This window comes from Entelurus aequoreus, linkage group LG21 (genome assembly GCF_033978785.1).
Source record: "Entelurus aequoreus isolate RoL-2023_Sb linkage group LG21, RoL_Eaeq_v1.1, whole genome shotgun sequence".
Taxonomy (NCBI): Eukaryota; Metazoa; Chordata; class Actinopteri; order Syngnathiformes; family Syngnathidae; genus Entelurus; species Entelurus aequoreus.
The window spans coordinates 16,133,088-16,147,466 of NC_084751.1; the positions used below are offsets into that span (position 1 = coordinate 16,133,088).

General features: G+C 38.8%; 1 protein-coding gene across 6 annotated transcripts in view; it reads left to right on the forward strand.

Annotated features, from left to right (window-relative positions):
* znf462 (zinc finger protein 462) overlaps positions 1-14,379 on the forward strand; it is a 95,968-nt gene that overhangs the window by 62,955 nt on the left and 18,634 nt on the right. For 4 of the 6 annotated variants that reach the window (XR_009823632.1, XM_062031058.1, XM_062031056.1 and 1 more), the window contains 8 exons: positions 1,759-2,165; positions 5,658-5,776; positions 7,073-7,261; positions 9,730-9,976; positions 10,060-10,199; positions 11,756-11,979; positions 12,091-12,436; positions 12,525-12,654. Coding sequence is in view for 5 of the 6 variants with exons in the window: in XM_062031058.1 (XP_061887042.1) it covers positions 1,759-2,165; positions 5,658-5,776; positions 7,073-7,261; positions 9,730-9,976; positions 10,060-10,199; positions 11,756-11,979; positions 12,091-12,436; positions 12,525-12,654 (1,802 nt within the window). In the remaining variant the exon portion in view is untranslated. The remainder of the gene's footprint in view (positions 1-1,758; positions 2,166-5,657; positions 5,777-7,072; positions 7,262-9,729; positions 9,977-10,059; positions 10,200-11,755; positions 11,980-12,090; positions 12,437-12,524; positions 12,655-14,379) is intronic. The other 2 variants (XM_062031057.1, XM_062031059.1) reach the window with 2 other exon arrangements.

The following is a 14,379-nucleotide window of genomic DNA, read 5'->3' on the forward strand; positions in this document are numbered from 1 at the left end:
TGTGTGTGTGTGGCAGGAAAAACAAGTTACTCGATAAAGTGTATTGCCATTGATGTGGCACCATTTTGACCAGGAATGTGATGCATTTTGTTTTTGGATATATTAATACAATTTGAATGTACAGTTTAAACTGAATATCTAGACCAGGGGTGTTATACTCGTTTTTATTCAGGGCCACATCACAATTATGGCTACCTTCAGAGGACCATTGTGAATATTTATGAATATAAACGTATTTATAGCCTTGGTACACAATTTACATAAGCAACTTTAAAAAAAAAAAGTTTTTTCATTGACAACTTGTGTCAATGATTATTTATTTTTGATAACCACACAAAAAAGCTTGGAACATGGAGCATGATCATAAGTGTAAAACCTAGGCAATTGCACGCAGTACATCTGTCTGTCAAAATGGAAAGAACAAGTACATTTAGCTACAAATATAAAAAAAAATGTCCAGCCTTTCGCAGGCCACATAAATTAAGTGGTGGGTCACATAAATCATGTGGCAGGCCACATGCTATAAAATGACATGCAATGTAATGTACCGGATCACGTAAAATAATGTGCCAGACCTGGTGGGCCAAAGAAAATAATGTCCCGGACCCCATCAAATTGCGTGGTTGGCCACATAAAATAATTTGCTGGACCACATAAAATGACGTGCCGCGAAACGTAAAATCATGTGGCTGACCACAATAATAAATGATGTGGCGGTCCACGTAAAACGGCGTGGCGGACCATGTATTGTGGCAGGTCACAAAGTGATATGGCGGCCACATAAAATTATGTGGTGTGCCACATAGAATAATGTGGCAGGTCACAAAGAAATACGGTGGGCCACATAAAATGATATGGTATACCACACTAAATTATGTGGTATGACAACTGGCCCTGAGGCCTTAAGTTTGATACCTGTGATGTAGACCCTAAATACAACATTTGTTTTCTAAGGGGAAAAAAACATGTAATATTTGGGTCAATATAGTAATTAGTTTACCACCCGTGTGTTGTATGGGCAGGTGTGGATGTGAAAAATAACCGTTAGACATAGCCGTCTGTTATCAAACAAGATGAATGCATTTTGCTGTCAAAGTTCCACAATAAGGTTGTTGAATTGAATTAGGAATGTGCAACACTACTTTCACCCCCTTGATAAAATACAAAACTTTTTTTTTTGTTCCTCCTGGTAGCGAAAACAGAGCATTGTGTTCACATTAGACTCAACACAGACGTCTTAGCATATCAAACCTCACCTTTATGCATGCACACAAAATGCTATCATTTGGGAACCAGGATGAGCTAAAAGATGATGAAAATGTAAAAAATCTTTGTGGAAGCAACGGCCAAAGTTATATACATGGCACTGGTTAACAATCACATAATCGAGATACAGTATATTAACCCCATTTTTAAAAAGTCAAAAAAAGCTAGTTTCAACCAAATTAAGTCAACGCGTTTTTTAATGCTTGTAGACATTCTGAGTGTGAGGGGGTAGGTTTAGGTTGAGAATAGAATAGGTAATATTAAAGACTAAAATGGTGCTACAAACAACATTTTGTTTAGGTCCACAAAAATCCTGTCTCTAAGGTGTGATGACCTTGTTTTGTGAAAACTGGAGTGATAGATGTAATTTGACACATGGGGTGTTACTTTTTACAAATTGGAATGTTTTGTATAACTTGCAGTATCAAATGTAATGATGGAGATAGTCATCCCTTAACTGAGAACATCCTTATCTGTTTATCTTTTTTTTAGAAGGAAGCAAGCGAGGTCCCCCTGACTGCGCCACCACAGAAACTAGTTAATGGTGACATGAAAGAGGATAAAACAGCCAGCCTTGAGGGGCCTGCATATGATGGGATGGACCCCACTTTCGTCCCCGCGGACTCCCCCGTTGCCACAGAGACACCAGAGTCGGAGCTGGTTGCTGTCCCGGGGAGAGCGGCGGCCCTGGTGGCCGCTGCCAGAGCCTCAGTGTCAGGGACCCTGCTCAAGCAACGACTAACGACGGGGGGCCACCCGTGTGCCCTATGCGACCGGGTCTTCATGTCCATGCAGGGACTCAGGTCCCATGAAAGGAGTCACTCAGCCATGGCTATGCTTAGCAGAGAGGACAAATATAGATGCCAGTACTGCCAGTTCGTCTCACCCTTCAGACACAAGTGAGTGCAAGAAGTAACAACAAAGTAGTGTAGAGTAAAACAATCTATTCTAGAATGCTGTATGTAATCAATGTTTTTCCCATAGGTAATATTGGAAATTGAATTTGGAAATTGAATTACCATTATTACTATCCAACCTGTAGAATGCCGATATTTAAGCCGCACCCACCAAATTTTAGAAGAAAAAATATTTTACATGTATTAGCCGTATTGTAATATAAGCCACAGATATATACCGGTACAAACATTTTTTAAAGGTTTATTTACATAACCTGTTTCCAAACCGTGCCTGTCACACGGGAGTAAAATGGCTGATCAAAAAAAAAACAAGTCATAAATGTGTTAGCATATTTCCTAATGGTAAAGACCATAGCTTGATTACATAACGATAGCATGTAAAAATACGCATGTAAACAATAGTGTTTCCCATAAACTGCCAAAATACCTGTGGCGGTGGGGGCGTGGCTATGGGCGTGGTCACCATGACATCATCAAGTAACTTGCATAATTTACTACAATGATATGATTTTCTCTAAAAAGGCTAAAAAAATGTATACTTACTAATTAATAATAACAGTTTTGTTTTAAACGTCCATCATCCATCCATCCATCCAGCCATCCATTTTACAATATAATTACAACACTTTATGTACATATTTATATACAGATTTGAACAGTAAGTTATTCACTGAAATATATTTATTAATTGTGGTTCTTACAAAAAATATATCTTATAAAATATAAAAGCTAAAATGTCTCTTAAAGCTCTGCCCCTTTAATTAGTGCATACTAAATAATTTAACTTTAGCCTACTACTACAACCATATTATTTACCAGCAACATGAAGTGAAACAGAGGCAGAGGTGTCCTGCCACAGTCAGTAACAAATAAACAGAAAACAGTAGTGGTGGTAGATAGACACAGAGCTTCATCAAACATCTGATCCACTGAACAAAGAGCTCTAAAAATCTTGAACTTTAGACTGCCATCAGTTTTACTCCCTATACTTAACCATGTGTTTCCTACTGCCTGCAGACTTTGCACCCTTTGTTATAGACACATGTTGTGTTTCTAATATACATTTAATAAAGTCAAATACAAATAAGGCAACAAGAGAAGTATCCTACACTTCTCTTTTGTAAAGTAAATCCGAACAGCCGATATGGGCATCTACATCAACTATATGATTTGCCTGAGAAGCTGGACAGGACAAAAATAAAATAAAATATAAAATAAATAAATAAATAAATTTAAATTAAAAAAAATTATATTTGTGGCGGACGTAATTCTTTTGTGGCGGGCCGCCACAAATAAATGAATGTGTGGGAAACACTGCAATCTTATAGATATCACACATGCGATGGTTTAGGAAATGTTTGTTATATTGTGAAACTTATAAACATAGCCTGGAGTGATGAATATAGAATATTTTCGAGCAGATACACTATGGACGGTTTTACTTCCGGTTCAAGGAATAAAGCGGTAAATACATTTTCAACCCACAGCACATGCAGTGAGTAAACTCATCCAAAAGATGGCGCCATAGCACACACCTTTCAGTGTCTTTGTCGGCATAATATGAAAACTTTATTTGTTCAATACAAAACATTATGGCCGGTAGCAAAGAAAAATCCATAAATTAGCCGCACTGTTTTATAAGCCGTAGGGATCAAAATACGTAAATATGAAATGTTATTACAATTGTGCCCGTTACTACATTACATATACAGGTATACTTGCATCATGTATAGAAAATCCTAGTTGAGGTGTTTGGATGTATTTTTAGGGGCTCTATAGGCAAAATTGAACGGCTTCCTTAGGCTCCATTGTAAGATAACTTTTGATCGCATGTATTTAATATTCAGAATGCATTAAAAAAAATCCATCTGTCATGGGTTTCATAATGATTGTGACTGATAGACATAAAATTAAAAAAAAAATGCAGTTCCCTTTAAGGTTGTACACTTTGACTACATTGTAAAGTGCTATACTGATCAAGCAAACATAACGGGTCGATGGATCAACTTTAAAAACAAGCAGAGCTGTGCTGTATCTGCTATCATGGCAACGCACGCGCACACAAGCCACTATGGTGTCCTCACAAATGATCCGAAAGCACAATAATCCTAAACTCAACAACCATATCGCTACAATTATATTTAAATTATTGTCCAACCACACCGACAAGGAGTTGAATTAAAGGACGGACGGAGAGAGAGAGAGAGAGGACGGGGTCTGGAGGACCCCCCCCCCCCCCCCCTTCGTGTGTGCCCTCTTGTGTTTAGGGAGCGGTACCTGTCATGTCTTTTCCTCCCTGTGAAGTAAGTCTGCTCTGGCATCGTTTTCCAGAAAAGTCCGGTGTCTTCATAATTAAACCTTGTTGTGGCACGGTCACGCCGCCTGCTCTGTCAATCCGTCCATACTTGCGGGCGTTATTAATGTACGTACACTAGCAAATAGTCTATTTTTTTTTTAAACTCCACAATGATTCCCTTCATTTTTCCACTCTGGTCTGTTGGCTTTTCGGGACTTATTTAAGTTGGCAAAATGGACAAAAACTTGTCAAAAGGGAGAAACACAAAAGGCACACACACTGAAACGCTAAAACATGACTAGGAAGTCTCCTGTGTAGAAAGTAAGTGGTGGTCTCTGCCTCCTCCAGTGATGCGCCCTGCGTTGTGTCTACTGCGCCAAACAAAATAAAAGACTGAATACAGCGTTTGTACACAGAGACATGGTTCACACACAGAAGCACACTTGGACCGATCCAAAAGATTAATCGTTGTAGCCCGAGTTAGTTGTAGAAATGTTTGGGCAACCATGATACACAAATTATTATGCGCACTTTGCTTAAAAACTGTCAAATGTGAGATGGCAGTGAGTTTGACCGTGGAAGTTGCATTTTTCACAGAAAATGTTTAAAATCCCAAATTCAACAACTTCTGGGTCATTCGACTATAGAGGTTATATTTTTTAGCTGCATAGAGAAGTGCCTAACACTTCCTGGGCAGGCTTTGTGTCTTGTTTTTGTTTTAACGTGGCAGCTGTTGGACCTATTCTTTTTTTACACCCTTTTTTGACAGCTGTTGAAACAAATGTGTAAGACGTTCTCCCTCTTCTGAGACGAGACACGATTTGAGTTTTTATCCATTAGACGGTGGAGCGAGAGGAGAGAAGCAAGTAGTCATCTCCTCTGAGCTCCCAGGTGTAATCCTTCTGTATACTGTTTGTGCGCTCTGACCCAGAAAGAGGCTGCACTCCCATGCCACCTAGGCGGCTGGCATTCAAAACACAGCCACCATCCCCACAGGCGCTTGCGCTAACACCCACCAGGGGATGGTGGGTAGATGGGTTCCCACACCCTCCTTGCTCAAATGTATAGCTTAATAGAAAACAAACCCATAGAAGCATAATATGGTGCTTGATTCTTGTCGTTTGTTTCCCGTTTGTCTTCTTTTATCCACTTAACTCCTACTTTTCTCTCATCACCAGTCTGGACAGACACATGCAGTCTCATCACGGGCACCACAAACCCTTCAAGTGCAAACTCTGTCCCTTTAAGTCTGCCTACGTGAGCCGCTTGAAGAGCCACATGCATAAGGCGCATGCTAGTAAGTGCAACTATACACACACATTTAATATAGATTCATATACATTGTCACTTCCCCTAAATGTGTTACTAAGCTCCAAAGGGATACAGGTGGAATTTTTTGGCCTATGGCCACATAGTAAAAATTGTATCATAAATGTTTCATACCAAAATTATAAGAAATATCTCTCATGATGTAGTACATTTCTACATTACTGCAGTATTAGGGATACTCTTATTGTTAGAAGCTTTTTACCACATATTACAACTTTTTAATTTAATTTCTCATATTTGTATTTTATTCTCACATTTTGACATTATTCCTTTAAAAATATGACTATACTGGTAAATCAAGTGTTTCGCCTTTGTAGTTTATTATAATTTCACTAAATTATCTTAAACCTGTGATTTTATTTCGATACAAATCTGACTTTATTCTCATAAAGTTACAATTATTTTTCATATCATGACTTTGTTCTTATAAAATTCTTATTCCTCACCCTTTTTTTTTTTAGTTTCTTGTTTAAAAAATATGAAGGGTAGTTCGACTATGTTCAATATAAATCTGCCTTAATTTAATTTTTATTGTAACTTTTCTGACTGTTTGGCAAAAAATCTTCATCATGACAGTTTTTGACACACATTATTATTAGTTTCCTGTATTTTGTATTATCTCCTGTCTAGCGCTAGTATTTTTCTTACAGTGCATCCGTAAAGTATCCACAGCGCTTCTCTTTTTCCAGATTTTGTTATGAGACAGCTTTATTCCAAAATGGAATATAACCATTTTTGTCATTAAAATTCTACAGACAATACCCCATGATGGCAATGTGATTAATTTTTTTTTGCAAATTAAAGCTAAAAAAACTAAAACATTATATGTGCATAAGTATTCACAGCATTTTCTCAATACTTTGTTGATGCACCTTTGGCAGCAATTACAGCCTCAAGTCTTTTTGAATACGATGCCACAAGCTTGGCACACCTATCTTTGGGCAGCTTCGCACATTCCTCTTTGCAGCACCACTCAAGCTCCATCAGGTTGGATGTGAAGTATTGGTTTTCATCCAGATGTCTCCCTACATTGCTGCAAGGCTAACTTCAATGTGTATGCTAAGCCAGTAGTTGGCAGTAGTAACTGACAATGTAAACAAACTACACGGAAATACACTGCAGGGGACCAAATGTACTTGAAGTAAATTGATTATCCTTAGCAAGATATTTCTTAGTGAAAAGACAAACTGAACAAAATAGTAGAACTAAAAAAAGCTAAAATGCACAGGTTTGTAATATGTCCTGTTTTGATTTTTCCCTTCAGGCGAGCAGCATGCGTACAAGTGCTTGTCCTGCCCTTTCTCTTCCATGACCATCAGCCAGCTGAAGGAACACTCTTTGCAGGACCATGGCGAAGCTCTAACTCTGCCTAAACTGCGGGCCGCCACCCAGGCCGCGCACGCTTCCACCCGGCTGACCACCAACGCTGATCAGAGTCCTTCAGCTCCGGACGGTATGAGATTCATCAGAGCCCAATATGAGATTTGTTTCAACATATTTTCCTGATAATCCAGTTCATTTGTACATTAAAAAAACCCAGCAATTATTACATTATTATTGAATTTAAAATGTAAAAATGCTGAAATATTTTTTTAAGTATTTGTAAAAATGCAACCAACAGGGCACGTCTGAAAACTCAAATGTACAAACATAAAAACTAAAAATCGTCATTCTTGTTGAGAAATACAGCAGTTCAACATGCGAAAGCCGACATTGTAGTTGTATGTAATATTGCAATATTTACAAAAAAATACATTGTCTTGGTCATACTGGTCCCCTACTAAACATAGTCTAAACTTCAACCTCATGTTACTATCTTTTATATCCTATTCGGACCCTTCCAGCTTATTAATTGTAATTCCAATTTTGCTTTCTGCCATAACCCATTTAGGCAGCAGACAAACATGACGTATTGACATGAATACAGGACGCTATCATTGTCTATTTGCGGTCTTAGAGCTGTATACAGGTGGTACCAAGCGACTTTTCACCAAGCAAGAGTCTGAGCGTTTCTTCCTGTCACTCACATACACCAGTGACATGGATATATGTAGCTGCCACACAGAGAGAGACATGCTGTTTTACAACATAATTTTGATAAAAAGGGGCCACACCAGTACCAATTTCTCAATATAATTTTGACAATTAATGCAGATGAATGCACCATGTTCATCATCTCCACCGACTGTAGTCTTTCAAAGAGTCACCTTAGCCGTAGTTGGAACCTCCTGCTTCTACCATTTTGCAGCTGTGAGTTGTGGACTGTTCTTGGCAGCAGCTGTCACCTTGCTGCTGGAGCTGTGGAATCTTCCCTGCAGCTGAAACACTGGGCCGCCTTTCTCTGAGCGCCAACCACGGTTTTCAGCTGCGCCCCACCATAATGTATCAAACATTGTAGCGGGCTGGAAGCACAGGCATGCCCAACACACAGACTACCCTCCATTCAACATTTCAGTCAAGTTGTGTGAGGGATGTTACATTTCACTACCTAAGCACAGCACCTTATCGCCATTCAGATCAATTCAATTCCTCCACTTTTTTTGCAAATCTTTAAAGAAATATAACTTTCTTCCCCCTGATGCCCACTCCCCACCCCAACTCTCGAGTGCTGAATGAAGCATTTTTTCACATGGATAGATATTCTATTAGTGTCACAGTGGTTTATTTATTGATGTCTCAGCCTCAAAGTAGGGCGAGATGATGAGCTGGCTCACCAACATTAGCCACTCTTGAGAGGATGATTGAAGCGCTTGCATTGTCTGCAATAGATTCAATTGATCACCCGAGTGAGATGTATGCATTTTCTTACAAGATATTGATATCTAAAATGAGTATTTCAGTGATTCATGGCAAAATGTACTGCACAGAAATTTGGATTGTATCCTGAGGTCTGAATATAACACTATTACAAGCTTTTTTTACACAATAGTAAAATATTACAACTTAATACATAAATAAATATATAACATATCAAATACAAATATATCCCTCAAAGTTTATTTTTTGTTAAAATGTATTCTTTTGAAAATACAAAACTTTTAAAAAGTAACACAGCTTTATTGGCTTTCATTTTTTATTATTTTTGTTAAATAGTTTTTTGTCTTAATATTTGTACTTTGATATTGTAAAATCGCTTTTTTGTCAATATCTTGACTTTTTTACTGTAAAACTATATATTTTTGACTTAATATTTTGACTCTTGTAACATTACCTGTATTTGTCATAATATCAGAGGTCTTTGGAGGGGGTTTTTTTTCTAAAAAATTAAAAATTATTTTTTCAAATATTATAGTTGTGTTCCTTTGAAATTCCAAACTTATATGCAGTACTTTTATTCCTGCAATATAAAATACTCATAATATTACGACTTAAAAAATCGCTCTATATTTAAGTTTTTTTCTTCATAGTATTTAACCAAAAATAGTCTGACAATATGCCTTTATTCTTGTAAAATTACATATTTTTCTTGGAAAAATATTACAATATTATTCTCATAAGGATGTTTTTTCCCATTGACTATTCAAACTGTGCTTAAAAAAATGTTTTTGTCAAATATCCCTACCTAATTCTTGAATGATTAAAAGTGTTTTTCTCTGGGTGTTTAAAACATAATTTCTTAAAATAATGGCTTTTTTTTGTAATAGATTGGACTTTTGTTCTGAATTCTATGCCTTTGCTATCGCAGTAATATTGTCATACCATAAATGTGTCCCTTACACTCTTCAGCACTGCCTGTGCATATGATATTGCTATAATCTAACTTAAACTTGCACATACTGCAGAGCACATACTGCAGATTGGGTCTTGGCCGTTTAAAGAAAATATTTCACCATTTGGTGGTCTTGGCAGCATTACATTTTAAATCTACAGATAAACTGCCAAAGCCTTAAACTCATACATTTTATCCCTTTTGTCTTTCAGACCCATCATATTGGGAGCAGGAGGATGATTGTGAGCAGCTCAGTCATTATCAAATTGCCTCTCACAGTCATGTGTCTTCCTCTTTGGTCCATGGTGTGACAGACAGTCGCCCGGATAACATTCTCACCTGTGAGTTCTGCGAGTTTAGCTCCGGATACATGCAGAGTTTGCGTCGGCACTATAGGGACCGTCACGGTGGCAAGAAGCTCTTCAAGTGCAAGGACTGCTCTTTCTTCACCTGCTACAAGTGAGACAAAGATACTTGGCTTGTGAGGAACCTAAATAACTTTTTAAATAATTGATAACTAAATAATGTTTCTCTGTTTGCAGGAATACTTTCACCATGCACGTGGAGGCAGGCCACAATAACAATGCACCAGAGGACATTCAGAAAGACCTTCGCTGTCCTCTCTGTCTCTACCACACCAAATACAAGAGCAGTATGATCGACCACATTGTCCTGCACAAAGGTACACATGAAAGATGTCTGTTTAAAATGTAATATTATCTGGCACGTACTGATCTAATGAGATCAAACAGTAATGTATTATCTAATTAGCAAAATCCTAAAATGTCTTCTTTTAAAGTAACAACCTTTTCTCATATTTTAACCTAATTCTTGATATTTATTTGGTTTTCTTGTAACAATGCAACTTTCTTTTTTTTCGTGTAGTTTTCCCATGAAACAATTTTTTTCTAAAAAAAAAGTTACTCTTTTAAAATATTTTTGTCTTGTAAAAGTTTTTTTTTTAAAGTTATACACTTTTTTTCTCACATTGCAATTTAATTATTGCATCTTTATTTTTCTGGGTTTTTCTCCATTAAGACAAGCTATAAAGGAAATGTTGCTTTACCCGAGAAGGAAATTTGATTGTCGTAAGTGGAGTAATTGGTCAAATTGTAATTGTAAAAAAAGTATTTATCTTATAAAATGTCTTGCTGTTTTTAAGTGAAAAGCTTTTTCCTCATAATCTTGTAACCTCCATCCATCCATTTTCTACCGCTTGTCCCTCTCGGGTCGCAGGGGGCCTATCCCAGCTGCAGTCTGGCGGAAGGCAGGGTACACCCTGGACAAGTCGTCACCTCGTCGCAGGGACAAGACAGATAGACAGACAGCATTCACACACTAGTGTTGCCCATCAACCTATCCCAAGGTGCATGTTTTTGGAGGTGGCGGGAAGCCAGAGTACCTAGAAGGAACCCACACAGTCACAGGGTTTTAAACACAGGACTTTCGTATCGTGAGGCACACACACTAACCCTCTACCACCGTGCTGCCCCATATCTGAACCTAATCCTTGTAATATTTAGATTTTTTTAGTAACACCTATGTAAGGATATTTCCAGTCAAAAACGTAATTCTAAAATGTAAAAACACTTTTTCTCATATTGCAAGTTTTATTTTTGATTTATTAATATTTTGACTTTATTCCCATAATTAAATTCTGTGTGGAGTTTGCATATTATCCCCGTGACTGCGTGGGTTCCCTCCGGGTACTCCGGCTTCCTCCCACCTCCAATGACATGCACCTGGGGATAAGTTGATTGGCAACACTAAATTGGCCCTAGTGTGTGAATGTGAGTGTGAATGTTGTCTGTCTATCTGTGTTGGCCCTGTGATGAGGTGGCGACTTGTCCAGGGTGTACCCCGCCTTCCGCCCAATTGTAGCTGAGATAGGCTCCAGCGCCCAAGCGACCCCGAAGGGAATAAGCGGTAGAAAATGGATGGATGGATGGATGGATGGATTTGCAGGCACAACACGTAAATGTCTGGATTTTTTTTGGTCATTTTTGTATTGTAATTTTGATGGCTTAAAGCTATGAAAAAGATTATTAGGTACCTACTTGTATACGTTTGACTTGCAAATACTCTTATCTCTCTGAAGTTAGTATTTTCGATGCAGTTCTTGTATTGGACCACAGTAGCTTGTGCAGGTGTACCGAATGTTGTGGCCGGTGTGAACGTATAATTACCATATATGGCACTCTAGCATCTCATCGAAAGCTTCACTGTCTTTTCCTTCAGAAGAGCGCATAAGCCCGCTGGCAGTGAACCGATCGAAGCTGTCCCGTCACCTCCAAGGCCTGGTTTTCCGTTGCCACAGGTGCACCTTCACGTGCTCCAGCGACCACGCCTTGCAGCTCCACCTGCAGAAGCATGTGGAGGTCAAGCCCTACCAGTGCCAGCTGTGCTACTACGACTGTCGACGCCGCAGCCAGCTGGAGGAGCACCTCCGCCTCGAGCACAAGGTCAGGAACCGTACATGTGGAAAAGAAAAAGAAAAGTGGTGAAATCATCCCTAGATCAGTCAAATGAAAGACAGAAAAGTCCAAATCTTCCTTTATTGTGGTTTTGATCAGGTCATCCGGAACTTTGAGCTGATGGGCCACGTCAACTTGGACCAGCTGGAGATGATGGAGCATGGAAGCAGCAGCGAGGAGGACGAAGTGGAAGCAGCACAGGACGATAACGACATGATGGAGGTGGCGGCCGATGGAAAGGCTGCTGTTGCTGAGGAGGAGGAGGAGGACGAGGAGGAGGAGGAGCCGCAGCAGCAGGAGGAGCAGGAGCAGGAGGAAGGCATGGAAGTGATGGAGAACCCAGGGGAGGAGGAAGGAGACATAGAGGATGAAAAGCTGGAGGGTAGCATCAAAGAAGAAGAGGAGGAATTCAAGGAGATTGACGAAGAGAGGCCTGCTCTACAAGGTGAAATAAACATCAGCATCTTTTCTTTCCTGTCCAATCTATCCCAATAGACACTCAAGTCAACCATGTGTTGAACTCTATTTCCCAGAAGTCCTTGCTTCTCCAAGCAGTAGTAGCAGCAGCAGCGAGAAGGGCGAGAAGCGTCTTCCTTGCGAGTTCTGTGGACGCTGCTTCACTAACAATTTAGAGTGGGAACGTCATGTCCTTCGCCATGGCATGTTAGTATTGTTTTTTACCTATTGCATCAAAAGAACGGGAGCATTCAATCACTCAACTGCAGAGGGTATCAGGCGTCTGTTAATTATACATTTATTACTTGGCTCTAAATGTAAGCTTTTACATCTGCACAGCCTACAAGATGGCAATTAGAGATTAATAAAAGTTATTACTGCGAACATAGTGGTACCACCTGTTACATTTATTTAAGGTGTGGCGCTTATTTGTCAGGGGTGTCAAACTCATTTTCGTTGAGGGCCACATCGCAGTTATAACTGCCCATTGTGGGATGCTTGTAACACTGGATATATAAATATTATTGTATAACCACCATGATATTATTAAATATGCATTTGATTATATATTTTTACATACAAATGAATGGTAAATGGGTTATACTTGTATAACGCTTTTCTACCTTCAAGGTACTCTGAAAGTGCTTTGACACTATTTCCACATTCACACACACACATTCACACACTGATGGTGGGAGCTGCCATGCAAGGCCCTAACCACGACCCATCAGGAGCAAGGGTGAAGTGTCTTGCTCAAGGACACAACGGTCGTGACTAGGATGGCGGAAGCCGGGGATCAAACTCAGTTTGCTAGCACGGCCGCTCTACCAACCGAGCCACGCCGTCCCTAATGGATAATTTGCTTTGAAATCCGAAGTCAGGCTGACAAGTAGTTTTTTATGGAATATATGCAAATGTTTGTTGCGTGATCAAATAATAGAAAATGTTTAAAAGACATGCATTTGCATGCAGAACATGCAATTTTTCTGTTATAAAAATTTATCAACAAAGAAAGTACCAGTACTTTATGGACACAAATTATTTCCAAGCTTTCACAGCTCACATAAAACAATATGGCGGGCCAGATCGGGCATGATCAGCATGAGTTTGACACCTGTGAAATACTGTAGATGACGCACCCACCCAGCTATTCTTGAGGTATAACGTCTATTCACATGAAGGCCTCTATTTGAGGATACTGTACTGTGTTTTGTAAAATAAGTCCAACACTTAATTAATAAGTCCGAGCATTAAAGCATGGAATACAATCCCGGAATATAAATATCAGGTTATTTAAATGGATTTGTTACTAACATACCGTACATGTTAAGAAGAGGCATAGAACAGTCACCTGGGGGAACGCCAGATGATAGCGTGGAAGAATATTATAGTTTACTTATTTTGTATTTTATCATATTATTTACTCATTGTTAGGACAATCGGTTACAATTCTGGACTATATTGATTTGTCACATGTATGTTATGAAGGGACATAGAACAGACACTTGAAGAATGCCACATGACTGCAATGAAGCATGTTATAATTTACATATTTCCTATTACCGTTATATAAGATTACTTATACACTAATTTTTAGGACAATTTGTTACAATTCTTATACCAGAGTATTTTATATTGATTTGTCACATGTATGTTATGAAGGGACATAGAACAGACACTTGGAGAACGCCACATGACCGCAAAGAAGCATGTTACATATTTCTTATTACCGGTATATCCCATTATTTTTAGGACGATCGGTTACAATTCCAGAATATAAAACCAGTGTATTTATATTGATTTGTCACTCAGTGATAACATGCATGTTACGAAAGGGCATAGAACAGACACCTGGGGAATGTCACATGCATGTTAAGTGGTACAAAATGGGGCAATGTTCTTTTCCTTGAAGGAACTCATTAAGGTTCCTGG